General features: G+C 49.1%; 1 protein-coding gene across 1 annotated transcript in view; it reads left to right on the forward strand.

Annotated features, from left to right (window-relative positions):
- The first annotated feature begins 324 nt into the window (after nt 1–324).
- The window catches only part of LOC125939924 (uncharacterized), a 74,562-nt gene continuing 48,656 nt past the window's right edge, over nt 325–26,230 (forward strand). The window contains exon 1 of the mRNA XM_049655457.1: nt 325–435. Coding sequence (XP_049511414.1) covers nt 334–435 — 102 coding nt within the window. The 5' untranslated portion in view covers nt 325–333. The remainder of the gene's footprint in view (nt 436–26,230) is intronic.

The raw sequence follows: 26,230 nt of genomic DNA on the forward strand, positions 1-26,230 counted from the left end.
TAGAAATCTGACATTGAAATAAGGCTCGAGCAAACGTGTTCGCTATATTGTTAACGTCATTACAAAAAAGGTAAACAAGCACAGATACGCACAGAAGGTTCCATTTAAATCAACATACAAAAATGTCCGCATGAGAACATTTACTCGTGCCCGGTAAGCTTATAATCGCCGTGATAGGCAACAGGTGTGGCAAGGCCATTTATATATAGGATGTGAAAACGTCTCCCTTAACACATTCTATACCGCCACCATAAACGCCAAACTCCCCAATTCTAAGCAGAAGGCTATCGTTGAAAAGTGGTGAACCGGTTGATTACGTTAGTCATCAAACATATGGCTATTGACGCACTATATTGTGGCTGCTTTGCAGCTATATTCATTTCATTTTTCTGCTGCTCTGTCGAATCTACCGAGGAAGCTCTCGACATCATAAAGGTAAGCTGATTTGTCAAAATTATTTACCTTCGTTTTGAACCTGTTTGGCTTTAATCAAACCTGCGTAATGTGCGTGCATTCACATTCAAAGCAAGCTGGAGCTTCAACTTCAGTGTTTAAAAACATGATCGCGTAAAGCGGCGTTTGGGTAGTATATATAATTTGAACGCATTGTTTAATAAACAAAATGGGTAAACGCACCTTCGACTTGATTAGTGGCAAGTCGAAGTTCCTCTTTCATTTAAAGGCCATACACAGAAATGTATGTAAATTAAGGTCCGGATAAGAACAGAAAAAAAGAGCGGGAACTACAGGGGCAACCTAAGCAACAAGTATTGCTACTGAACAGATGCAGAATGTTTAGTAATTTGTCATACTAAAGTCCCTGATGACTTACTCCTAGTTGTGTAAGACGCCATACGTCTTGGTACTGCTGATGGCCATTCTGATGTGGCAGATCTCATGTTTTTTTAACAACGAAGCTGTTTAAGCCAGCCGTAATTTGTGGTGCGTGCCAAGAAACTGCCGCGCCGCTGCCATGCCAACCCGGATGAGGCGGAGACATGCGCACGCGGTCTCCTGCTCGCCAGCTCCCTGCCTTCCCGACCCCCGCCTCTCTTCTCTCCGCGGCTAGCTGAGCCAGGAGAGAAAAAAAGAGGGCCGATTGATATAGAGCGGCTAGCCTCCAACGTGTTCGGCGTCGCCAAGCAACAGCGCTCTTCGCACTGTGGAAACCTTGGTTATCCTGCCTGCATTTGTGGCATGCCAGCAACGCTGTCGTTCGTAGGCGCCGACGCGTCCAGCGCTAGTCACACGAAATGTGGCGGAAGAGACGGCACCCCCGAATATCTTCCTTCGTGCGTAGTTAGGTTAAACGAAGTTAAGACCTAGCAGTAGCGAAGTTACTACCTAGCAATAGCAGCCAGTAAGGCTTGAGGATCAACAGTTTCCTTGTGCCTAAGCTTTGCTCGACCGAGTGCAAACTTGGCCGTTTTACAGCGTAAGCTGTTATGGACTCATTGCAATAGCCGTTTCGGTTCGCAATGATGCCGCCGCCGGCTTTTGGCCGTAACCGCTATCGCCGGAAATGCGAAAAAAAATAACCGCTCTCCGCCGGGTCGAGCCCAGGCCCGCTGCGTGAGAGTCGGATACTTTACCACTGAGCCACGCAAGCGCTTGCTATCACGCAGCAGAAATATTCCCTTTACACGCGTCCTATAGGCAGGCGCGCAGGCGCAGACGATCCGAGCCTCCGCCAGAATAGTGGCACCATGTAGTTAAAGTACCTGCAACCGCCGCGCGCGCAGGCGCAGAAGACGAGATGCGATTCTGACGAGGCGCGCAATCAACGCTATTCCGACTGTTAGATGTGCGCCACGTATTCTGGTACCTCTTCGGTACACGTTACGAAGTCTCCTCGCAAGGTACGAACCGCTGCTGAAGAAGCGAATCGTAGAGCTATACGTGCGCGGCTACAACCAGGCATCATCGGGCTCAGCAGACTGCTGTGCATAGACAATTAAAAGCCGCAGCTCGCCGTCGACGCCGGGCGGACAGTTCAGATCGGTCTCGTGAAAATCGAGGCGAAGACACTTTGCCGCGAAGATCCTGTTGTGCGTGGTGCCGAAATTGGAGCTACTCTTGCGCCGCTCAACCAGCTTACGCTGTGACTGTGCGGCGTGTACCGTGCAGGCCTGTGATTTTTCATTATTACTTAGTTTATGGTTTATTCAACCCGCCATGTAGCTGCAGCGTTGCATTGCTAATCTAGAGAATGCGGGAACAAGTCCCGGACTCGGCGTCTGCATTGGATAGGGACAAAATGGAAAAACGTCAGTGTACTGTGCATTAATTGAATGGTAAATAACTCCAGCTGATCGCAATTATTCCAGGGCCCCACACTATGGCGTACCTCATAATCATGCTGTGGTTTTAACGCGATAGCCTTAAGGGTCCCGTGTCGCAGAAAATCTGGTGTCGGCGTCTGTCGCCGCCAGCGTGTTCCGTCGAGAAGAGAAATCATCCCAAACCATTCAAAGTAAAATGCGAAAGAAAATAGGTAAAGTTTAATTTACACGCTACATACAGACATGATAGTGTCGGATTGCAATGTGAATGTACCAGAAAACATGATTTTCTTAAGGAGAAATTCCAACAAAAGTCGCTTTTTTCTTTCTCATGGGGGTATGAATCTTTCATGAGATACTGTTTGTAGCCTGTGCCTGATGAGCCATTGCTCTTCCCTGCACTGCCGCCGGAGTCAGCCTATCATTATCTTCTATCGGGCCCCGTGTCGCTAAAAATCTGGTGTCGGTGTCGGCGTGAACGGTGCCTGATAACGCTATTGCGTTCCGCTCTTAAAGGCGAAGCTGAAGCATCCTCCAAGCTTTTGTAGCTTAAAACACAAGGAATAATTATTTAATTGCTTCATCACAACAGTATATAATTATACAATGGCTCAGCTTTTTATTTTAGTTATATTTTCACGGCCACACCAGACTGCTTAGATTTAATCTGCCTGGAAACACTAGTGTCCTCTCGCATGTTATTTTATTGCGATAGCAATTATATGGACACTCAAAAGCAGATTTTTGCCGTCGGCGTCGCCATCGCCGTCGCCGTGAGGTTCCGTATGACGTCAATGGAGATGAAATTATATTTCCAACCAACCACTGCAGAGCGGAGGAGCTACCTACGCTCGCGTAGGTAGCTCCTCCGCTCTGCAGTGGTTGGTCCCTTCAGTCCAGGAGTCCAGCGGCCTTAGCTGCCTTTCTCGCTCGATTGACCGCGAAAGGCAGTAACATAAACCTTAAATTTTTATACCATTAGCAAAGGCGCAAAACAAGTTAAACCTCCAGCTAATCTCGATGCTCAACCTCACCTATTCTTCCATTTCCAGTTCTTCCCTGCATCTCCCCTACCAATCAATTTATTATCCTCCTCCATGCTTTTACTCATTGATCAACCATACGAGCCCTTTTCCAGGTACACATGTACCCTCCGTGTTTGTTTCAAATTATAGTTCTTCCGCTGTCACTCTCATGTGCCGTTTTTTTTCCTCAACCTCACATATCCTTCCATTTCCAGTTCTTCCCTGCATCTCCCCTACCAATCAATTTATTATCCTCCTCCATGCTTTTACGCATTGATCAACGGAGCTACCTACGCTCGCGTAGGTAGCTCCTCCGCTCTTCGGCGCTCGGCGTGGTAGTTGCCACGTGATAAATTGATCCCCGTCGGGTGCAGGCATTTAAACTTGTGTATGAGGTATGATTCTGTATATTTCCTCTCGCGAGGTGAACGAAAATTTGTTTGTAGTATATAGAGTCTTGCTTCATCAAATATATGGCCGTTCTCATTGAAATGGCTGGCTACTGCTTAGGTAAATTGTGTTTTGTATCTGCGCGATGGCCGTTGAGTCTCGTGTGCATTTCCTGTCCAGTCTCGCCTATGTATTGCTTGTTACAAGCGGCGCATTCTAGACCGCAGACTTCGTTGCTTGACGTGCAGGTGAAATTCGAAGCTACCTTGTTAATGTAGTCTGACGCTGTACTTTTTACTGTAGTAGTAGATTGAATATGTTTGCATGTGGAACACCTGGAGTGGCCGCAGCGATCGGATGTTGGCTTCGTCTTTTTCCTTAGTTTGGCGTGTACAAGGATGTCCTTGAAATTACTGTTCCGTCTGTAGGCTACTCTGGGCGGGTCGGGAAAGATCTTATTAAGTTTCTGGTTGCTGGTGAGAATTGGGCGGTATTTACTGAGGATATTGTTCACGTTGGGGAGTCCGTTTGAAAATTTAGTAGTAAGAAGAGGCTTTGTTGTCCTTGTGATCTTAGGGCGGGGTTTGAGGACCTCGGCTCGATCAAGCTTGGTTGCAGCGGTGTAGGCTTTCTGAAGGGCAGTGTTCGGGTAGTTCTTGCTTGATAGGGTTTCCTTAAGGTGATCGAGTCTGCCTATTTAATAATTGTTTTCAACGCAAATGTGACGAAGTCGTGTGGCTTGGCCTTTAAAGCTACCTTGTTTGCAATGTCTGGGCTGGTGGCTTGTATATTCTAGGTACTGTTGTTTATCAAAAGGTTTTCTATACAGCGTTGTCTTTAGTGCGCCATTATCAATATATATTGTTGTGTCCAGAAAGTTTATGCGCTCATTTAAAGATTCCGATGTGAATTTTATTGTTGTGTGAAAAGAATTTAGGAAAGTTACAAATTTATCTAAACTGTCCTGACCATGTTCCCATATTATGAATATGTCGTCTATATATCGTAGGTATGTGTGGGGCTTGTGAGTGCAACGAGATAGGAAATCCGTTTCTAGAGTACCCATAAATATGTTCGCGTAGGTTGGTGCAAAAGGTGTGCCCATACTTGTCCCATGTATTTGTAGATAGTAATTTTCCTCAAGTTCGAAGTAATTATATGTCAGAACTAGTTCAAGAAGAGACAAGTATACTTCTATGGAGTGTTGTGCACTGTGTTTGGACAGCGTTTCTTTTATCGAGTTTAAACCATCAGGGATTGGAATGTTGGTGCACATGGTCGTGAGGTCTAGTGTTGCGAGAATTATGTTTTCGGTAGTGCGCCTTTTTTATTAATGTTCTCTATAATTCTAAGTAGATGGGGGGTACCTTGTACAATTAAATGACGCAAGTGTTTTCGGAAAGTCATAACGGAAGTGGTTAAGAAATGTGGAGAGGCTTTCTGTCGGGGTGTTGTTGTTCGATACTATCGGACGCCCTGGGATATTAGCGGTGTGAAGTTCAGTGGGTGGAATTTTATGAATTTTCGGAAGGAGGTAGAAGCGTCCTGCCGCTTTGTTGCTTGGTTTAAGAAATTTGAATTCTGACGGTGTTATCAATTCATCATCCAAAAGTGATTTCAGCCTGTTGGTAATCTTCAGTGTGTGTGGTAACGTCGGATCGTTGTCTAGCTTACGGTAATGTTCGGGGTTTAGCTGTCTGTAAGCGTCGTGCCTGTACTTATCTACACTCTAAAAACAGTTGCACCCTTCGGGGCGTATTTTTGCCAGAGAACAATAATCGTCATCTGACTTGCGTGGGTTTCCTTTCTTTAACGCCGTGCGCCCGGCACTTCTCGGTCACAAACGACAAGAGCGTTATCAGCGTGACACAGCGTTCTCGACAGGAAAGTAGCAAGTGCAGAGTTCTCAAGATAGGAAACGCAAGCAAGACAGATGACGATTATTGTTGTGTGGCAGAAATGCACCCCAAAGGGTGCAACTGTTTTTAGAATGTATCGGCTAAATAACTATACTTCCACCCTTATCCGCTTCCTTAATGACAATGTCGTTCCGGCAACTAAGATTTGAAATGACTGAGATTTGAAACGATACGACTCTGATAAAGTTATGTTTTTAGGTCGCTTAGCTGTCTTGGATTGGCTTATAATTTCTTTAGTGATAGTTTTAAGGTATAGGTCGAGTTCTACGGCTTGTTCTGGTTCAGGAGTCCAAGTAGATTGGGCTCTATGTGGGGTCGTCCCGGTTTCTGGTGCGTTGTTGTCGGCGAAAAAATGTCTTATTCCCATTCGTCGGGAAAATTCCGAAAGATCCTTGTGAAGCTCAAATTCATTTATGGTGTTGTTCGTGGGACAAAAATTTAGGCCCTTGCTAAGTACGCCTATTTTTTCCCTACTTAATGTTTTTGAAATGTCTACAACATTAGACTGATTTAATTTTGGGGATCCTTCAGCCACGTCTGGTATTTGTAGATTCGAGCTCCATTTTGTTGGCGTGAGGTAGCCGTATGCCTGGAAGGTTGCTTTCTGATTGAAGGTCGCTTTCTTCCTCTGTTTTTGAACCAGTTTTCGAGACTGTGCTTCGTGGTACTGTTCTAAATCTTTCGTCTCATCTGGTGTCAGAGCTATGTTCTGAAGTCTATGGCTAAAACTTTCCAGTTGTTCTTCGCAGTGTTCCGTGAGTATATTCAAAAGTGAGAAGGAGGCATTGTTTAATGTTGTCTGCCAGTTTTCACGATGATGGGGTGGGAGTGTTCCTAGAGCTGGTATATAGCCTTCTTGGTTAGTCCTTTGGGGATTATATTGTTCTGTGTGCAGTCTGTGTACGTTTTCAGATGGAAAGTGCAACTCACACGTTTCTTGGTAAGTTTTCTAGCCTGCAGAAATTTGTACTGGGTAGCTGAAAGTGGTTATTAACTTGCAATGACTGTCATTCATTTGCCTTTTGGTGGGTAGATTGGCGTGTCGTTTGCTTCTATTTGGGAGGTTTGTTTCCGCATGCCTCACTTAGTTCCACCTCTGTATCTGTTTGAGTCTTTGCGTGTGCAGGCGAGGGTGTGGGTGTCTGTGTGAATGTTTCGGTTATGGATTTTGTGTTGTCTATGACAGTTGTGACTGTCTGTACTGCCGTTGCGTGTGCCGGCGAGCGTGTGGTTGTGTGAATACTTCGGTTATGGATTTTGTGTTGTCTGTAACAGTTGTGTCTGTTTGCATTGTCGTTGATTTCGTCTTAGGAATAACGTGTGCGCGGTGGCTCGTTTCACAGTGAGTTGTCTGTGTGCCTGAGGTGACCGTTGCAGTTGTGTTGTGCGGGGTGGCACTCTAGGTAGAGTCGGTGGATGTGGTTTCTGGGTTAGATTTACAGAGTGTTTTTCTGTATTTGTCCTTAATAAAGGATTTGATGTGTTCGGAAGCTAGATGTATTCCTCTGCGGTTAAGATGGAAGCCATCCCAAGCTAGGTGTTCATGCGGTGCTTCGTGTATTTCTGCGTGGTGCATTGTGTCGACGTTCTTGTGGACGTGTTCTAAGTTAAAGATTAACGAGTTGAGTTTGTTGATTTCCTCATTGTGTTTCATGAGCCTGTTAGTTTGGTGGATTAGTGGTCGGTGTTTGTTTTGTAAGCGGGGAGCAACCGTTGTCACGGTTATGTGTGCGTTTGGGCGAGCTGTTTGTATGGTGCGTATTACGTTGTTCATGGACTCGATCGTTTCCGTGGCGTTGTGTGTGTTGACGTTGTTAGTGCCTACATTGATTATGAAGTGTGTGGTGTCCACGGGCGCATCACAAACTAATGGAAGAATGTCTGATGTTTGCGCCCCACTCGAATGTCTTATGTACGGCGCGTGTGGTCCTGGTGGAAAGTGTTCCTTCAGGTACTTGTACTGGCTATCTGCAAGGATCGCTACATGTGCAAAGGCTAACTAGGGCACTTACCCTGTTCCGTCATTGTCAGCTGGTCTGGAAATCCAAAATGAAAAAAGTGGCTGACTAATGGAGTAGCACACGAGGAATAAGGATTATAAACAGGGGTTCAGTTTGCATGCATACTTTGGGTAGCGGGGTGATGGCGGTTAGGGAGTCGGCTTCCGTTGGAGGTGCGGCCTCTGTTTCGTACTGTGCTTTCCTTTTTTTTTGCAGCGGGTTTCGGAATAGGGATGCTGCGCGCGATGAGGATGCTGACGAGGGGGTTTTGAAGTTTGATGGGCCTGATGCCCCCTTTGTGTTTAGACCGCGGCGGTATCCGCGCGTTTGGTAGATAGATCCCGTTTTATTAGAAGTTGGAGTTGTTGTTTAAGTTCAGATATTTCCTGACTCTGTTGTTGAAGTTGTACTTTGAGCTCAACATTCTCTTTAGCTAGTGACGGAGTTTGCAGCTCACTTGTTTTTCGGCGCGCTGGTCCTTGCGGCCGGGGAGTTGAGGCAACGAAGATGAGCGGCTCCTTGTTCTGCCTTTTCGGGACGTCGATCTGGATCTGAATGAGGATACGGTGTTGGCCTTCTAGCTGGATCGGAACGTGCTGCAGGAGGCGTGCTGGTTCGATGTCTCGGGGGGGGGGGGGGGAGGTCGTTGGTAGTCGGGGGGGGGGGGGGGGCTGTTGGTGTGTCCCGTTTGCTGGCTTGGCCCTCTCGAAGCGCACTTTACACATTTTTGAGCCTGTGTCGTGGAGCCCGTTGCAGAAGCTCCACTTTGTAAACACGGGTTATACGATGATTAGATGTGCTTCTCCCCACACCTGTGACATCTGTGGGAGAGTGGAAGGCAGCAAACGTCCACCCAGTGCCCTGGCTTCCAGGAGTTCACTTCCATCTTCTCTTTGAAGGGGTGGGAAACGTACACCAAACTTTACAAGATGAGTTGTTTGGGTAGCACATGAGTGTTCACGAATGGGATCGACTTTGTGCGACCCAGTGCGCGAGCGTCTGTGATGGTGAAGTTCGGTTTGCGATTCATGGCGGTGAGATATTGAAACATGTCTTCTTGCGACTGCTTGTAAATGGCGATGTAGCGGATGCCCCTCACGGGATCATCCGGTGCTGCAATATTCTTTTTCGTTTATTTCAACATTCTAAAGGCCGTAGTGGGCATTACGTAGAGCGGGGGGCGGGGATTTCAGGTGAGTGCAGAAATATAATTTATAAACAATATAAATCAAATACTAGAATACTTACAAGACAACAAGAAAAAAGAAACAGTTAGTTGAACCAAGATGTCCAGAATAGCACAGGTAAAAATAAACCAAATACATTTATGATGACTACAGAACATCTTGTTACATAGCCATTTAAACACTGATCATGAATATGTTGGAAAGAACACTGCATGCATATCGCCTACAAATACCGTATATGAAACGGACAGGCAGTTGCAGGTTAGCGATGTTAATTTCTCACTAATCCAGCAGCGCAAATAGCCCAATAGCAGCAAATAGCAGCAAATAGCCCAGCAGAGCTGAATGGAATATTGAAGGATCTGATATCTCGGCGATGTTGCGCGGCAGGGAGTTTCATTCGTTTATACAAAATGCCAGAGGCGAATTTCGGTACTTCTTCGTCCAGCCGAATTTAGGTGAGACTTTGTGCGCATGAACGAGGCGGGTTGAAAAGTGAGGGGCTGGAAAATAGTGCGTTTGGGCGAACGTCGCGTTGCTGTGGTAAAGCGAGTAAAGAACGATAGTCGACTATGTCGCCTGTGCATGACAAGCGTAGTTAGATTAAGTTCTGCTTTTAGTGATGAAACGCGTCTGAAACGTGAACAGGATGACGTGACAAACCACGCGGCTTTAATCTGTAACGTTTCGAGCATGTTAGCAAGACCTGTCAGGTGAGGATGCCATGTAATAAAACCGTTATTTAGAGAGGGCCGAATGAATGAATTGAAAGCGTGCAGTCTTGTATCTTTATTAGCGAAATAAAAGCGTCGCTTAACAAAACCGAGCTTCTTGAAAGCCTTATTGGTAATTTACTCGATGTGAGCAGCCCAGCTTAAATCGGAAGTATGGCGCCCAGGTAGTTATTTGACGTGACTTTCTCGTTTACTGTGTCATTTATTTTACAAGAGTTTGGGCATGCAGAATAAATGTTAGTAAATTTTAGGTGCTTGTGTTTTTCAACATTAATCTCCACTGCACCAATCCTTTAACATTAAGAGATCAGATTGCAAGATTACACCAGAAAAGACAGTTGACGAACTTATGTTAGAGGCTATGTTATTAATGTATACTAAACAGAGAAGAGGATCCCAGAACACTCCCTTGCAGCGCCCCAGATGTTACTCGTGTCGGATTAGATATGTAATCGTTAACTGACTGACACCGGCTGTTTATAAATGGCTCTATCCAAGCAGTCGTTATCTCGTTAAGACGCAGTTTACGTATTTTTAACATTAGTTGATTATGGGGAGCACGGTCGAAAGCCTTTGAAAAGTATACTAAAATGGCATTAATGTAGACGGACATATGTAGAGCTGTGTGCAGGTTGGTCACAAGTTCGAAAACTAGTGTCTGACAAGTTAATTTTTCGCGGAAACCATGCTGGGTGTTAAGAAGTGAATTGTTTCGGCTCAGATGACCCATCACCTGCGGATGTATGATGTTCTCTAGTACCTTACACGAAATGGATGTAAGTGAAATCGGCCTCAATACGTGCTACATAAAGATGTTTTTCCGAGTGTGAAAGCAGCCCGCGAATACACGCAGAATTGCCGCGTGACTGGTGGCTGGAGGCACTTTGCGTGTATTCGCGGACTCCTATCACTCTCAGAAAAACACTTTTATGTAGCACATACTGAGCAACACAAAGCTGTATCGGGAGTTTTTCATGCTGCTCTACATTTTTCTCATTGGCACTTTGACAATTAGGACAGATCTTCTCGAATTAGATAATTCGTTACAATTAGTTAATTAAATCTCATTAACTAAAAAAAGTTGTCGCAGTTTCACCTGAAAGGCGAAGCATCAATTGCGACAGCAAATTTGTAGGGAGCTATACGGAGTAACGATATTAGCTTTATCAGCTGTATAAACTTGGACATGCAGCAGCACCGGCAACACGCAGAACGGTTGTCGACGCCGTCGGCGTTTTGCCCGCGTTCGCTAAAGATACGTGCGGCGTTGGTGACTGTTGCCGGAGCCCCTGATATAAATAGGCACTTGGTGCCGCAGCTAAACGCCGCCTCCCTTCCCTCCGCCACGGCCTCTCGCGCGTCGGAAGACGGAGCGTTTGCTCTACATATATGGTGATTGTAAAGGAGGAAAGAGACGCCTACTTCTGCAGCCCTTAAGGGAGCACGGCGCTGAACGCGCGTTTGTTCTCCGCCGTGCGTTCACTCCCCGTGAAAGCGCGCGACCCTCGCGCCTTTTCACTCGCACACACAGCGTTCGGCGCGCAGCGACGATTTCATCTCCATTGACGTCATACGGAACCTCACGGCGACGGCGACGGCGACGCCGACGGCAGAAATCTGCTTTTGAGTGTCCATATAATTGCTATCGCAATAAAATTACTGTCGGCTACTCCACTGCACTGGACATAATACGCACTAGGTTTGCTTCACGTAACGCCGTCCCTCTTTTTTTAAATCGTGCTGCGTGATAGCTGGGACACCCTGTAGATCTGCATTACATTACGCGCGTCACGCATTGCATTCCTGGCCCTCACCATGGTTAGGCCGCGGGTGCAGCGCACGGGAGAAGAGGCTGTTGTACGCGAACGTAAGCGCTAGCACGATCGCGCCCGTAAGGCCAATCCAGTGTATCGGCAACGGACAGAGCCTCTGACGGTCTAACAAAGTCATCACAAGGCAATACTGGGCAAGTGTAGAGTCGTCGGTGAAAGTGTGAGTGTGTGCATGTAATCAACGGCTACATGATCTAAAATAAAGGGTATGTAACTTAACTAAATCTGTCTTTCGAAACGTTCAAAAATACAATCATAAACAAGCAATCAAATCACACATGCATCGCATCGTCAGCATTTCTTGGGTTCGTTGCGTAGTCGTTGGCTTTGCATTTTGACTTTGTTTCAGTTTGCATGGAAGAAAGCTACGCGTTCAACCATCTTTCTTTAAGAAAAGGTCTTTGATTTTTTTCACTGATTATTGAAAAGTCCCCAACAGTGGCCACCAGCAGCGTCACGTCGTGGCCATCCATTGATACAGTAATATCGGAGCTAACAATTTCCTCTGCCTTCAGATCATCCTGCTGTATCAGTTGCTGGCTGGACTGTAATGGGGGATTATCGGCAAACTAACGTGTGGCAACCTTTCCCCCCATGTTGACAGGTGTGCCAAACATTTCCCTAGCACTTCCACGTATATCATTACGCACAAACAGCAGGAACTTGGGAAACAGGCGAGGACACATTATTTATGTAAACTAAAAGCGATCAGGCATGGACCTCGTGTTCTCATCTGCAAGGCGCGAGATGTTCGTCTTTCTCTAGGCTACTGGATATTGGATGTGGCAACATATTGCTACGAGAGAGACATTCTGCCTGGGGCAGACGGAAAAGAAGACGCCTCTGTCGGGTGCTGGTGGTTGACCATCATCTTGGCTACTCTGTCTGTGTAGTGTAAATACAGTGTCAATAGTCCCGCCTTGTTTCGTTTTGCGTAAGATCTTTGTGGTGGAGGTGCTGGGTAGTTCCCTGTTTGCATCATGGAGCTCGGCAACGGCCGCCTCATCATGCTCCCAACCATGTCAGTCGGTGCAAGCACATCGTCTTCACCCCCTGCCCCTCCCGTGGCTCCCACCTATATCGTTCTGCCTCCTGCTCGTGATCCTGGCGTCTTTTCCGACCAGGGTGGGGCTGACGTCGACAAATGGCTCAACCTTTACGAACAGATCAGCACCAGCTACAGGTAGGACCCGACCCTTGTGCTCGCCAACTAGCTTTTTTACCTCGATGGCCCACCGCGGGTGTGGTTCGAGACGCACGAGGTGGACATTACAAGTTGGGACTCTTTCAAAGAGAAGATCCGCGACCTTTTCGGTGACAGCACTGGCCGGCAGCTTGCTCCGCGGAATGAACTTGCGTCTAGTGCACAGACATCCTCCGAGTCATACGTCTCTTGCATTCAGGACGTTATCGCTCTTTCCCGCCAGGTGTTGACGAGCACGTGCATGCCTGAGTCCGAGAGGGTTTCTCGTGTGCTCAAAGGTATCGCCGACGGTGCTTTAATCTGCTCGTGTATACCAACATTGTAACCGTCGACACAATCATCAAAGAGTGCCGGCGGTTTGAAAACGCCAAGAGCCACCGTATAACCCAGAGATTCACTCGGCTGCTGAATACGGCTGCAACTTCACCTTGTGATGCCGTTCGCCTGCCGCCCAAATGTGACCACGTTACGCGTATTGTTCGTCGCGAGATTGAAGCTGCCTGTCCTGCGGCTATTCAATGACCCGTGTTTGCAACCCACGCCAGTGACCCATCGCAGCCATCAGTGTCCCTCATTCAAGCTGTAGTCAGGCAGGAGTTTGCCAATCTCGGCCTTCCATCAGCGTGCCCACTGACTCGTCCTGACGCTCGGCCTTATTCCTCTGGACCTGCTCGACGATCCTACACCTCCCCTGTCTCCTTCCTCAATCAGTGTGGAATGGAGAACGCCCGGCGATCAGGCCATCTGCTTCTCCTGACATCAGGCCGGGCACATTGCTGGTCATTGCTGTCGCCGTTGGACCTACGAATCTCGCCAGACCTCCATGCACCCTACTCCTGCTAGACGTTCAGCCGCTGGTTCCCTAACTTACTACTCGCGGTCCTCCCACGACCCTCTTGCCTCTGACGTCACTGCTCCTAATCGCCGCTTCTCCCACTCCCCGTCGCCGCAACGTCGCCAATACCGCTCTCCGCAGCCTCGCCGCTTTTCCTCGCCGTCCTTCTCTGGACGCTCGCCGCCGGAAAACTAAATAGTGCAGCTTATGCAGGTGAAGCTGCAATGCCATCATACCTCCAAATGCTCTGCTGACTCCCTCCACTCACCATAGCCTCCTAAAAGTCAAAGTCGACAATGTTCCTGTGACCACCCTCATCGACACTGGTGCACACTTGTCTATTATGAGCTCCCCTTTACGCCGCCGCCTGCACAAAATTATGACGCCGTCTACGACATAGACAGTACGTGTTGCCGATGGTGGTGCTGTTCAAGTGATCGGAATGTGCACCTGCCCGTGTCGGCATTGTCGGTCGTCACACTGTTGTCCTTTTTGCCGTCCTTAATCACTGTCCCCATGATCTTATCCTTGGCCTTGAGTTTTCGCACACTCGGCCTGAATTGATTGGTCTTCTCAAACGCTCTGCCTCGATCTCCCTCTTGTATCAGATGCCTGTGAAGCGTCCGTCAGCCGCCTAAGCCCCATCGCTTTTGTCCGCCTATTGCCTCGAGCCGTCACGTACGTGTGTTTGTCATCGACCCCATCCGTTCCTGACGGCGACTATATCGTCACTACGATTCCCGACGTACGCCTGACGCGCAATGTTACTGCGCCACATACCATCGCCACTTTAGCTAATAACTGTGTGTTTCTCCTGCTACTAAACTTTGGTCTGACCCCCGAAGTGTTGCCCCACAAGATGTCGCTTGCCCGCCTCACCTCTATAACCAACCATGACGTCAAGCTTGTCGCCATAATTGCTCCTGAAGAAGCTGAAGTTTCCCATTCACCAAGTCCTGGCGACAGCGTTTTTCGAAACATCATTGGAGCAGACCTTTCGCCTCCCAGGCCGACGCTCTCTGCGGGTTTTCGCCTCATACAGCGACATTTTCGACATTCGTGATTGACCCCTAGGCCAGACTAAGATTGTCACCCACCGAATAAGCACTGGCGACTCTTTGTCCATTACCGTGTGTGTCCGCATCAGAGCGCGATGTTATGAATAAAGAAGTGGCTAAAGTGCTTGCGAAGGACATAATAGAACTATCATCTAGTCCTTGGGCCTCCCCCGTCGGCTCCTGGCGTTTCTGCATTGATTATTGGCACCTCAACAAAATCACCTAAGAAGGATGTGTACCCTCTTCCACGTATTGACGACACCCTCGACTGCCTCCATGGTGTCACCTTCTTTTCATCCCTGGACCTTCGATCTGGCTACTGGCAAATCGCTGTAGACGATCTGGATCACGAGAAGACCGCCTTCGTGACCACTGACGGCCTTTACCAATTCAAGGTCATGTCTTTCGGTCTCTGCAACGCACTAGCCACCTCTCAGAGAATGAAGAACACATTGCTTGAAGGATTTAAATAGTCGACGTGTTTATGTTACCTGGACGGCGTGATAATTTTCTCCCCCACTTTCGCAACACACCTTGAGCGTCTTTCGACCATTCTAGCAATTTTTCGACGAGCTGGCCTCCAGCTAAATTCCTCGAAGTGTCACGTTGCTCTTCGTCAAATTACTGTGCTGGGCCACTTCGTTGACGCTTCCGGTGTCCGACCAGACCCAGCCAAGGTACGCGCTGTCACGAACTTCCCCGTTCCACGGTCTGTCCATCACGTTCGTAGTTTCGTGAAAAACTTTGCGGCGCTCGCACGTCTATTTACTGACCTTCTCAAGCAAGACGTCCCGTTTTATTGTGGTCCTCTAATAGCTGACGCTTTCTCTGAGCTCATCGTTGCCCTAAAGACTCCACCTATTCTTGCCCATTTTGACCCAGCTGCTCCACTTAAGTGCGCACAGACACTAGTGGTCACGGCATCGGTGCAGTTTTACCCCGAAACCAACGAGGCATTGATCGTGTTATTGCGTACGGAAGTCTTCTCCTTGCGAAATCTGAATGCAATTACTCGATTAAGGAACGGGAATGTCTTGCCCTTGTCTGGGTGGTTTCGAAATTCCGTCCTTACCCGTATGGCCGCCTTTTCCATGTTGTTACTGATCATCACGCTCTCTGTTGGCTTTCCTCACTGAAGGACCCTACTGGAAGACTTGGTCGTTGGGCGCTGCGCCTTCAGGAGTACTCTTACCCAGTTACCTACAAGTCTGGCTGCCTCCATATGGACGCGGACTGCTTGTGCCGCTACCCTGTTGACTAACCAGACGGATCGGAATTCGAACCTAGCCCCTGCGTTAAGTATATGTGTTAGTTTCTCCACATTGGTGACGAACAACGTCGTGATGCTTCTTTACGATCGCTCATTGACCGGCTGGAATCCGCACCGAACGACGCCTTGCTGCACATGTTCGTCCTCGTGAATGGCACACTTTTCCGTCGTAACATCCAGTCCGATGGCCTTGAGCTGCTTCTCATGGTATGCAATCACTTGAGCGCCCCCCAGCAGCACTGCTACTGACGTTGCCGATTTTTTGCTCCACGATGTTATTCTACACCTTGGCACCCCTAGCCAATTGCTCACAGATCGAGGCCACGCATTTTTATCCCGTGTAATCGACGATCTTTTGCGTTCCTCCTCAATGCAGCACAAGTTGACCACCACCTACCATCCCCAAACAAATGGCCTCACCGAGCGCCTTAATCGCACCCTCACACACATGCTCTTAATGTATGTTTCATCTGACCACCGTGACTGGGACCTGGCGCTACCTCACGTGACCTTCGCCTTCAATTCATCGCGTCAGGATACTGCCGGTTATACACCCTTTTATATGCTCTTTGGCCGTCAACCGACGTTACCAATGGACACCCTACTTCCGGCTGCTGCCGCGCCGCCTAACGAATATGCACGTGTTGCCATCGCTCGTGCCGATCACGCGCGTCAGATCGCGCGCTCTAAGCTGTTGGCCTCGCAAGCGACCCAGAAGCGCCTCTGTGACCGCCGGCATCACGACTTTCGCTTCTCACCCGGTGACTTAGTTCTCCTGTGGTGTCCATTCCGTCGTGTTGGTTTGTCTGAGAAGTTGTTATCTCGGTATACGGGTCCTTACCGAATCATCCGCCAGGTCACGGACGTCACCTACGAGACTGTTCCCGTCTCTCCGACTTTGCCGCCTGCGATCACTCCCAGTGACATAGTTCACGTCAGCAGACTGAAAGCATACCACCCTCCTTCTAACGACAACGTTTGAAGTGCGCCGAGACGGCGCTTTTACCGCCGGGGGTAATGCTTCGAGAGATTCATTCTGCCTGGGGCAGACGACAAAGAAGACGGCTCTGTCGGGTGCTGGTGGCTGACCACCATCTTGGGTACTGTGTCTGTGTAGTGTAAATACAGTGTAAATAGTCCCGCCTTGTTTAATTTTGCGTAACAATATTGCCTTAGTCATTAAGGTACTTGTAAAAAATGTTCCTAAATGATGTTTTTTTTACAAATAAACGTTAAAATATACCTATATTGATACCTATATTTACGCTACAATTTCTCGCCATTTCATTACCTGCGAGTTCGAGAGATCGCCATGTAACTTTGTCGAGGGAAATAGAGCCAAAAACAACGAAAATTTGATGTGATCTGTATTACCTCTTTATAGCAGCAACGAACAGATGTACTTTGTGCAACGAAAACAAAAATATTTTGTTAAATTGGATGTATAAATCATCATATGCCCTTCGAAAATAAGCCAGCCCTTATAGCACACGCTAAAACCCAGCCTACTGTCACGAATTTCAGCGCTCCAGAAATGGACAGAGATACAATGCAAACATTTACCTCAAACAGAACAATTTTAATGAACAAAAACAAACAGCAAACGACCCGGACACACCATAAACACTATATACACACGAGACAGTCCAAAAACTAGCTATACACATTAAAACAAACAAGCCCTCAACTACATATTGTTCCTCCGCTCGACTAACCAACGCAAAGTCACGATCAAACGAACGTTCTGATCGTCGCCAGTTGTGCCGGACTCCGGCCCAGCGTGGCAATGGACATTGGCCTGCGTGGTTCGGACGCAGCGTGGGCGTCGACCTCCGTCGAGAGCGATGAGGTTGCGGTCTTCCGCAGGGACCCGCGTGGCATAGGACTTGGTCTGGGTCAGTCGGCCGTTGTGCCGCTGACGTGGCCTTGGCGATTACCTTCATGGGACAGCAACCGGCTACGGCAGCGTGGGGCTGGACCAGGCTCTGGAACACAGCCACGGCGACGCAGTCGGGGCTCAGGAGGCTGGAGTTGTCGCTGACCAACTCAGGAACGTCCCCTCTCCTTTTGGTGGTCCCCGAAGCTGCTGCCTCCCGTTACCAGAGCACAGCTGGAGATGCCACTGCCTTCCTTCTCGACCACGTCAGCAATGCCCGCTCATCTCTGCGTGTGTCTTCTTTTTCTTGATTTCGGCTTTTTTCTCGCGCTTCACGCGGTTCACGTGCTTCTCGTCTGTGAGTCCCTTCTCCATATCGTCGACCGGCGTTTTCGTCTTTTTCACATTATTACACATGTCTTGCCGGTGACTCATGGCACCCACATAATAAAGTACACCTGCATTTACTCTCTCGAAATGCTATCAAAATTAACACCATACGTATGTCACAACGTCATAATACACGCTATCCTTGTTTTAAAACTTACACGTACAATTGTGATTCTAGCAAATGCAAGCAAGATAAGATATCATGAGGTTGCGTGCGGCCAGACTACCTGCTCTGTTCTCACATGTACAAGTTAGGTGATGAATAGATTTAACATATTGTATAACTCAGAAAACTACAAGCGGTGATCTCAGCAACGCCAACTGTAGAAAAATAGCCCACTATGTAAAATAGCATGTTTTTCTTCTTTTTTTTCAAGCAAAAACGTTGCTGTAAATTTTGAAATTAGCCTGGGTGCTTATAGGTTAACGTCGACTTCAACGTGAGATCAGTTGTGCCCTTTCTCGTGTTAATTTTTTCATGTTTATCCCAGAAAAGGGGCCTGTGTATTACCGCATGCAATTAAACCTCTGATAATTGTTTTGTTTTCATAAATAATCCACGAAGTTATTCTCACTTGTATGTACATGTATATATGTATATTTACATATATATATATATATATATATATATATATATATATTATATGTATATTTATATATGTATACATGTATATTTGTTCCTTCGATAGGGTATTCTCGTGTAGTAGTGTGAAAAATAGAACATAATAGTTTCGCGCGCTAAAGCAGAACTAGATTTCATGCTTTCAATTTTTATGAGTAACGAAAGCAATCGTGATGATGTCATCAAGAAATGCATTAGGCAATACGACCAATCAATTCAATGCAGTACACACACATATATATATATACATATATACATATAGACCCCGCCGATGTAATTTGTTAAGTGCTCTGCACAGCATTGACGAAGAGGAGCACGAGCTTGGGGCTGAAGAAGTCGCTTCAGTGGCTGGCCGGTTGTGTCAAGGTTTGTCAGTGGTGCACATATTGTGAAGATATTTCCCGCATTCCTTCTTCCCTTCGTCACATATTTGGGGGAAGTGCTTGGTCCTACTGTGCTCGACGGAGCTCCGCAGCGGGTATAGCCTGGCCACTAACAACATGACGACCGCTGGAGCTGGTGGTGGGACAGGTGCCATGTCGACAGGAGCAACCGCTACCACAACACAGAAAGTCATCTTGTCCCAGCCCCGCGACACAGGCTTGTTTTCCTGGACCGACACTCTTGACGTCGATGAGTTGCTCTACATGTACGAACCTGTCAGCGCCCATAACAGGTGGGATCAAACAGTTATGCTTGAAAACATAATTTTCTACCTGCAAGGCACGACACGGGTCTGGTTTCGAAACCACGAGGAAGAACTGACGAGCTGGGAGCAATGCAAGCAAAAGCTCCGCGAGTTATTCCTCAAGCCTGTTGGCCGTCATGGAGCTGCGCAAAAGGGAGTTGGGTCTCGCGTCCATACGTCGACCGGAATCATACCGGACGTACACGCAGGATATTCTCGCCCTTTGCCGGAAGGTTTACGAGCGGATGTCAGAAGACAAAGTGAACCACGCACTGAAGGGCATAGCGGACGACGCTTTTAATCTTCTAGTATATAAGAATTTTTCCACCAGCGCCGACGTCATTAATGAATGTCGAAGCTTCAAAGAAGCAAAAAGTCGTCACATCGCACACCTGTTCACGTGTCTTCTAAGTACAGCTGCTACGTCGTCGTGCGAGGACATTCACTCTCAGCATCAGCCGGCAACGTCGGAGAGCCTAGTTCGTGTCGTTCAGCGAGATATCCTAGCCACGACACCGGTTGGCTTCGCTACCTATGCTAACGATTCTCGACCGACCATTTCCCTCGTGAAGTCTGTCGTATGCGAACAGTTGGAAAACCTTGGTATTCAGTCTGTCTGTTCCGTCATCATATCGGATATCTGCGCTTTTCCTACGACCCCTTCTTCGCGACGCCAATACCGCTTTCAGCCTTTCGCCATCGAGCGCAATGGGGAGCATCCGATGACCGGCCAATTTGTTTCAACTACCGACGCGTTGGCCACATTTCCCGTCACTGCCGCAATACCTGGACGTCATCGCAATATCAGTCTTCGTTCCTACCTTACCGCCACTCACCAGGTACTCGTACACCACTCGAAGATTCCACAGAGCCATACAACTCTACTCAGGCGTCCGCATCTACACGGCAGAGTCGTTCAACCTCACCATGACGTCCCCTGTCTCGCTCTCCCACTATTCGCCGTTCTCCGTCCCCCATGTACCGGTGCTCTACGGGAAACATACGGGTGCAGCTCCGTGGCCTGACGCCGCTAGAACGACCCGGACTGCAATTCCTCTACTGACCTTACCAACGGATAGGAATTAACATAATGCGTACGTGGATGGTGTCCCTGTTACTGCTCTGTTTCATACTGGTTTGCACATCTCTGTTATGAGCGACCACTTTCGTCAACTGCTCACTAAAGTCCCGACACCTGCGGCGCCGTGTGTTGTGCGAGTCGCTGATGGAAGAACACTGGCCACAATTGGAATGTGTGCCGCTCGCGTGGGTGCTCGCGTGGGTGCGTGGGTAACTTCGGTGCGCCTTTGCACAAAACGCGCACCGAAGTTACCCCCTTCCGGAGGCGCCGTTGGTCCACCTAAAATACTTCTAACGCCGTACCCTGGCCCACCAGAGGTAGTTAGCAGCAGTGTGTGCTCCGCCGAATGCATTCGCTCCTCCCACAAGCCATGACCTGCGTCCTCCTCTCTCGCACTCTACCTGTGCTTGACGGTGACTATGTTGTTTCTGTTCTCGCGGACGTCCTTCTTGCACATTACGTTGCTCTTATGTACAACGTCCTCACCATCACCAACAACTTCACTAGCCTTCCTCTCGCCAGCTTCAGAATTGGGGACCACGTCCTACCGCAAGGCATAGCCTTGGCTACGCTGTCCTCCTCCCAAGACTGCCAGTTATCAGCCCTGACTGCTGATATTACGTCGTCTGCCGTTGTCATATGTAAGAGGCCGCCTGCGGCGCGAAAAAGAGCACGTGAAGCACAGTGTTCGAACGGCACGAGCTCTCGAGGCGCGTGAGCCGAGGCGTGATCGGGGGATGAACGGCGCTGTCTGTGGATTATCGACGTGGCTCCGGGCCAGGAAGGTCGCATCGCCAGCTCCGCTCTGGCGACGGGAGACTTGGGGGTCTGGTTGAGTCCGTGACGTTGGCCGCCCAAGGTGTGGCCGTTGACCTTGGCAAGTTCGAGCGAGGCTCCTGGACTGGCTGCAGCCTCTCACGGCAGGACCGGGCCCCCCCGTAGAGGATCCCCCTTCTGCGGTAGACCGGCACGTTCGATTCTCCGCGGGACGCCACGTCGGCACTCTTGAAGAGGTAGCGACGCATGCAGGCGCTAGGCCTATCCAGGTGGGCCTAAGCAACGCCGAGCGCCATCGCCGACGAGCTGACAAGCTCATCACCGACGAGCCGACGAGCTCACCGCCGACAAAAGAGACAACGCGAGGCGTCGGCACCTACGGCACTCTCAACGCTTCCGACGAGCCCGACACGTGTGCGACAAGAACTTCAAGACGACGATCCGTAAGAGACGATCACGTTTTGTTTGTGACGCAGTTAGGCCGGGGCCAAGGTGGCCAGACTTTGGCGAGCAAAAGCTAAGACTGACCGAGAGACATTAAGGCGGAGCGAGGCTCCGAAACTGAGATAGTTCTGTTTAAGTAGTTTGTAGTTAATCTGAGTTTGCTGTTTGAGTTCCAGTGAAGACTTTTGTTGAATCAATTTTAGTTTCGCGTGTCTTTAGTTTTGACTTTCGGTTTTAGTGTTGTGTGTCGCGTGCGTTCACCATCCCTGTACATAATAAATCCTCGTTTGCTGTGCCGCCGGTCGTGTCTCTCCTCCATCGAGAGTAGCGCATGCACGCAACTCTCCGCACTGCCAAGCGAGTAAAGGTGACAAAAAAAAAACATCACAGCCGTTGACTCTTCATCTTCTTTGCGGGCTGTCTTTCCTGAGTTCACAAACATGATTGCTCCCGATCTTCCACCTCACCACGCCGACCGGCAATGCCACCTGCTTGCCTCGTTCAGCGACATTTCTAAACTTCTGGCCAGACCTCTCTCACGACACACCTTATTGACACCGGTGATGCAAGCCCTATTCACAGACGGCCATACCGTGTGTCTTTGCATGAGCGACACGTCATTCACACGGAGGTCAAGAAGATGCACTTTCGAAGTATCGTCGAAGCGTCATCCAGTCCTTGGGCGTCCCCTGTCGTTCTAGTTAAAAATGCAGGACGATACCTGGCGCTTCTGCGCGGATTACCGGCACGTCAATAAGATCACCAAGAAAGACGTTTATCCACTACCACGCATTGATGACGCCCTCGACTGCCTACACGGTGCGAAGTACTCTTCTTCCATCGACGTTCCTTCCGGCTACTGGCAGATTGCCGTTGAAGACATGGACCGCAAGAAGAACGCCTTTATAACGTCCGAAGGCTTACACACTTTCAAAGTCGTGCCTTTCGGCTTATGTAATGCCCCAGATACATTTTCACGCATGATAGATAGACTCCTCCATGGTCTCAAACGGACCATCTGTCTTTGTTAGTTAGACGGCGTCATCGTTTTTACACCTACATTTGCCACGCACCGGGAGCGCCTCTCGCTCCTTCTTTCTGCTTTTCGCAATGCTGGCCTTCAACTTCATCTAAACACCGCTTCGGCCGCCAACAAATTACTATTCTCGGTCATGTTGTTGACTCATCTGGTGTGCGCCGAGACCCGGATTCGTACCATACAGAAGTTTGCCGTGCCAACCTGTGCTAAAGATGTCTGGAGCTTCGTGTGTGCTCATACTTCCGCCGCTTCGTGCACAATTTTGCGGAAGTCGGCGGTCCCCTTATTGCTCTTGTGAAGTCAGATGTTTCATTTTCTTGGGGCCCTGCACAAGCAAAAGCTCCTCGAAGCTGATCTCTCCTGACGTCTCCACCCATCCTGGCCTACTGCGAACCGTCTGCTCCAACAGAAGTCTGCACTGATGCCAGTGGTCATGGAATCGGTGCCATTTTATGCCAACGTCAGCGAGGTCACGACCGCGTAATTGCTTGCGCCAGCCATCTGCTTTCTCCCGCTGCGCGAAATTATCCCATCACTGAACGTGAGTGTCTTGAGCTTGTCTTGGCAGTGGCGAAATTGCGCCCTTACCTATATGGTCGGCCATTTCAAGTGATCACCGACCACCATGAAACTGCCTTTCGTCCCTTAAAGATCCTACCGGTCGGATAGGGCGCTGGGCGCTACGCCTACAGGAATATCCGTACACAGTTGCCTGAAAATACCGCCGTTTACACCAAGATGCTGACTGCTTGTCCCGCCATCCAGTCGACTCTCTTGATGTTCCTGCGACCGATGCTTCTGCTTCTGTATTTCCGTTATCTGCTTTCGCTGACCTCGCTTCTTAACAGCGCCGAGATCCAAAGATACGTGGTATCATGGAAAAGCTTACATCTAGGTCAAGCGATCCCTCCATTCGCTTGTGGTACACCAGGACGGCGCAGCAATGACCATAGCGGACATGAGATGCTACTTGTCATTCCCCGGCGTCTTCGTACCACTGTTCTGTCCAAGCTGCACGATGTTCCAACTCCTGGTCAGCTTGGGGAATCTCGCAAGTACGACCGTGTCCAGCGACGATTCTTTTTGCCTGGTTGCACCAATATTTTCGCCACAATTTCGCTTCTGGTGAGTTATGTCAGCGCCAGAAGAAGACGTCTGTGTTCCCGGCTGCTTGAATCCAAACTAATGACGGTTCTGCCAAACCCTTCTCTCACGTTGAGGTAAACCTCCTGGGACCTTTCCCCACATCTGACTCCGGCAACAAGTGGATTGCCGTCGTAACCGATTATTCAACTCGGCTTGCGATCACCAGAGCCATCACGAAGCTTCGTGTACGCTGTGTTTTGAAAGTTTAGTTGGTGTTGAAGCGAGGCGAGAGACAGTGTGAAGGTCAATTTGCCCGCTACTGCTGGTGCGCTTTTTCACTTCAGCATTTTGACCTAGTTTCCGCGGTGATCGAGAGAGATGTGTTCATGTTTACCTCTGCGCGCGTCACACCGTGCTTGTCTATATAGTTAGCAAGCGAATGTGCTTGTCTATTTAGTTAGTAAGCGACCGCGCGGGCCCTACCTTGACAGCCACCTGCGATGGGGGACAGTATATATGCGCGCCGAGGGCTGATAGCTTCGTTTGCGCTGTGATCACGCTGATTAGTTCGCGGTGAAGTGAGAGGCAGCACGAATGCCAATTCGCTCGCTGCTGCTGCCACCCTTCCTCGGGCCTACGTTCTGGCCGCTAATGGCCGCAGTCATCGAGTGAGATCTGTTCATGTTTGCCTGTGTGCGCGTCACATCATGTTTGTTAATTTAGCTAGTGAGCGAATGTTGACAAGTCTATACGGCCGATAAAACTACTATCCTTACTTCGTTTAGCTGTCTAGTAAGTTGCTATCGCAATCGACGCTTCGCCTTTCGCGACTTTTTTAGTAACAATTTTGTTCACCTCATTTTGGATGACTCGACGTTCGCGATGGGATACATCATCTGAATTCTGGCGTGAGGAAACTTTGCTTTGTGATATGAGTGCTGAATCGATGAGCCACGACAGATGTGGGGCCTAGAGGGCGGCCGTCAAAATCGAATATGTCAAGATAGGACGCCAAGACCTGGTAGCGGTCTTGAGTTGCGCCTGGCTCAAATCTGGAAAACTAATCTTGCTAATGTCGTCGAGAGACGAAGGAGGGAAGTTGGCAGAGCAAGAAGGCGGTGAAATCTCTGCATCCAAAGCGGTAGTCTTGCAGGGGTCAAGCGGAGAAATGGTTACCAGCGACATGCCTTGCGGGATAATCTTAGTCAACAGGTTGACGTTGAGAAGGGGAACAACAACTGTATTGTCACCAAAGCAAACAATGGTGACAGCAAGGTCGACATCGCGGGCTAACGGCACTTCAATAATCGGAGACAAGACGTAGTCGCCATCAGGAATGTCATGGGAAAACGTCAAAGTAACATATGTAGCAGTTTGAGGCGGCAAGCGAACGTGATAGCGGGAGCATAATTGTGGTGTCATGTCGGCTGGACTCTCGTGAAGATGGGGCAGCTCAAGCTGAAGACCAGCGGTCGCACAATCTGTGAGGGCAGAATTTGTGGACAACACTCCAAGTCCAGGATTAGGTCATGGGGGCACTTCTCAATGACAGCGATTGAGGACAGCGAATTGAACGGAAGTGTGATGACCAGCAATGCAGACGTGGGCGCTGCACATCCCAAGAACTCCAGGGGTCCCTCCATGAACGACGCGGAGGATGCCGGAGGCGGCCGGCGTGATAACTTTATAAAGGCGAGAATGATGATCTGCACTCATTACTGAGATGTGCGCCTCGGTGTCGATGAGCGCAGAAATAGGGATGTCATCAACATCAACATCTAACAATCTGCGTTTCATCGGCAGCGTCAGAAACGAATTTGTGGTGGCAGTCGTCAATGCAGCGTCAGCTTCGCGCTCTGTACTGCTTAGCTTTCCTGAAATGCACGATCAGGGCAAAGGGGGTTGATGGGCGGCGAATGTGCGGTGAAAGACGACGGGCGAATGCATGGAGGCGAGTGTGACTGGTGACCACGAGGCGACGCGGAGCGGCTATTTGTCCTTTGGGAAACAGCGGCGTTCGGCAAGTAGGACTGGGTAGAAGGTAAGACGCGGGGTCTCTCCGGACGGCGGTACGGGGTAGACGGGGTTCGTGGCGCCGAGCATCATCGGTTGGCGCAGTGCCGGGCGACGTGGCCGATGCGGTGACAAATAAAAAATATTTGTCGATCTTCAGGGCTTCGCCACACAGTAAGGTCGCGATATCATGCAGAGAATTGCTGCTCTTGATAGGAGGAGGGTGGACGCCATGGCCTTTGTGTTGGGCAGGCCACGGAGCACACGGAATGAATGTCCATGTTGGCGAGCTCCTGTAGTATAAGAGGTTGGACGAGTGGAGCCGTAATCGAGCTCGAGTCACCGGCGTGAACTGGGGCAGAGGTCATGGCCTCAAGTTCACTGAATACAATCTGCGTCAGCTAATCTGGTGGGACTGACAGCTGTGCAGCCGTGCGGTCTTCGCAAGAGGACGTTGCCGCCGTGTTGGTAAGCAGCG

Source organism: Dermacentor silvarum, chromosome 9, assembly GCF_013339745.2.
Source record: "Dermacentor silvarum isolate Dsil-2018 chromosome 9, BIME_Dsil_1.4, whole genome shotgun sequence".
Classification (NCBI taxonomy): Eukaryota; Metazoa; Arthropoda; class Arachnida; order Ixodida; family Ixodidae; genus Dermacentor; species Dermacentor silvarum.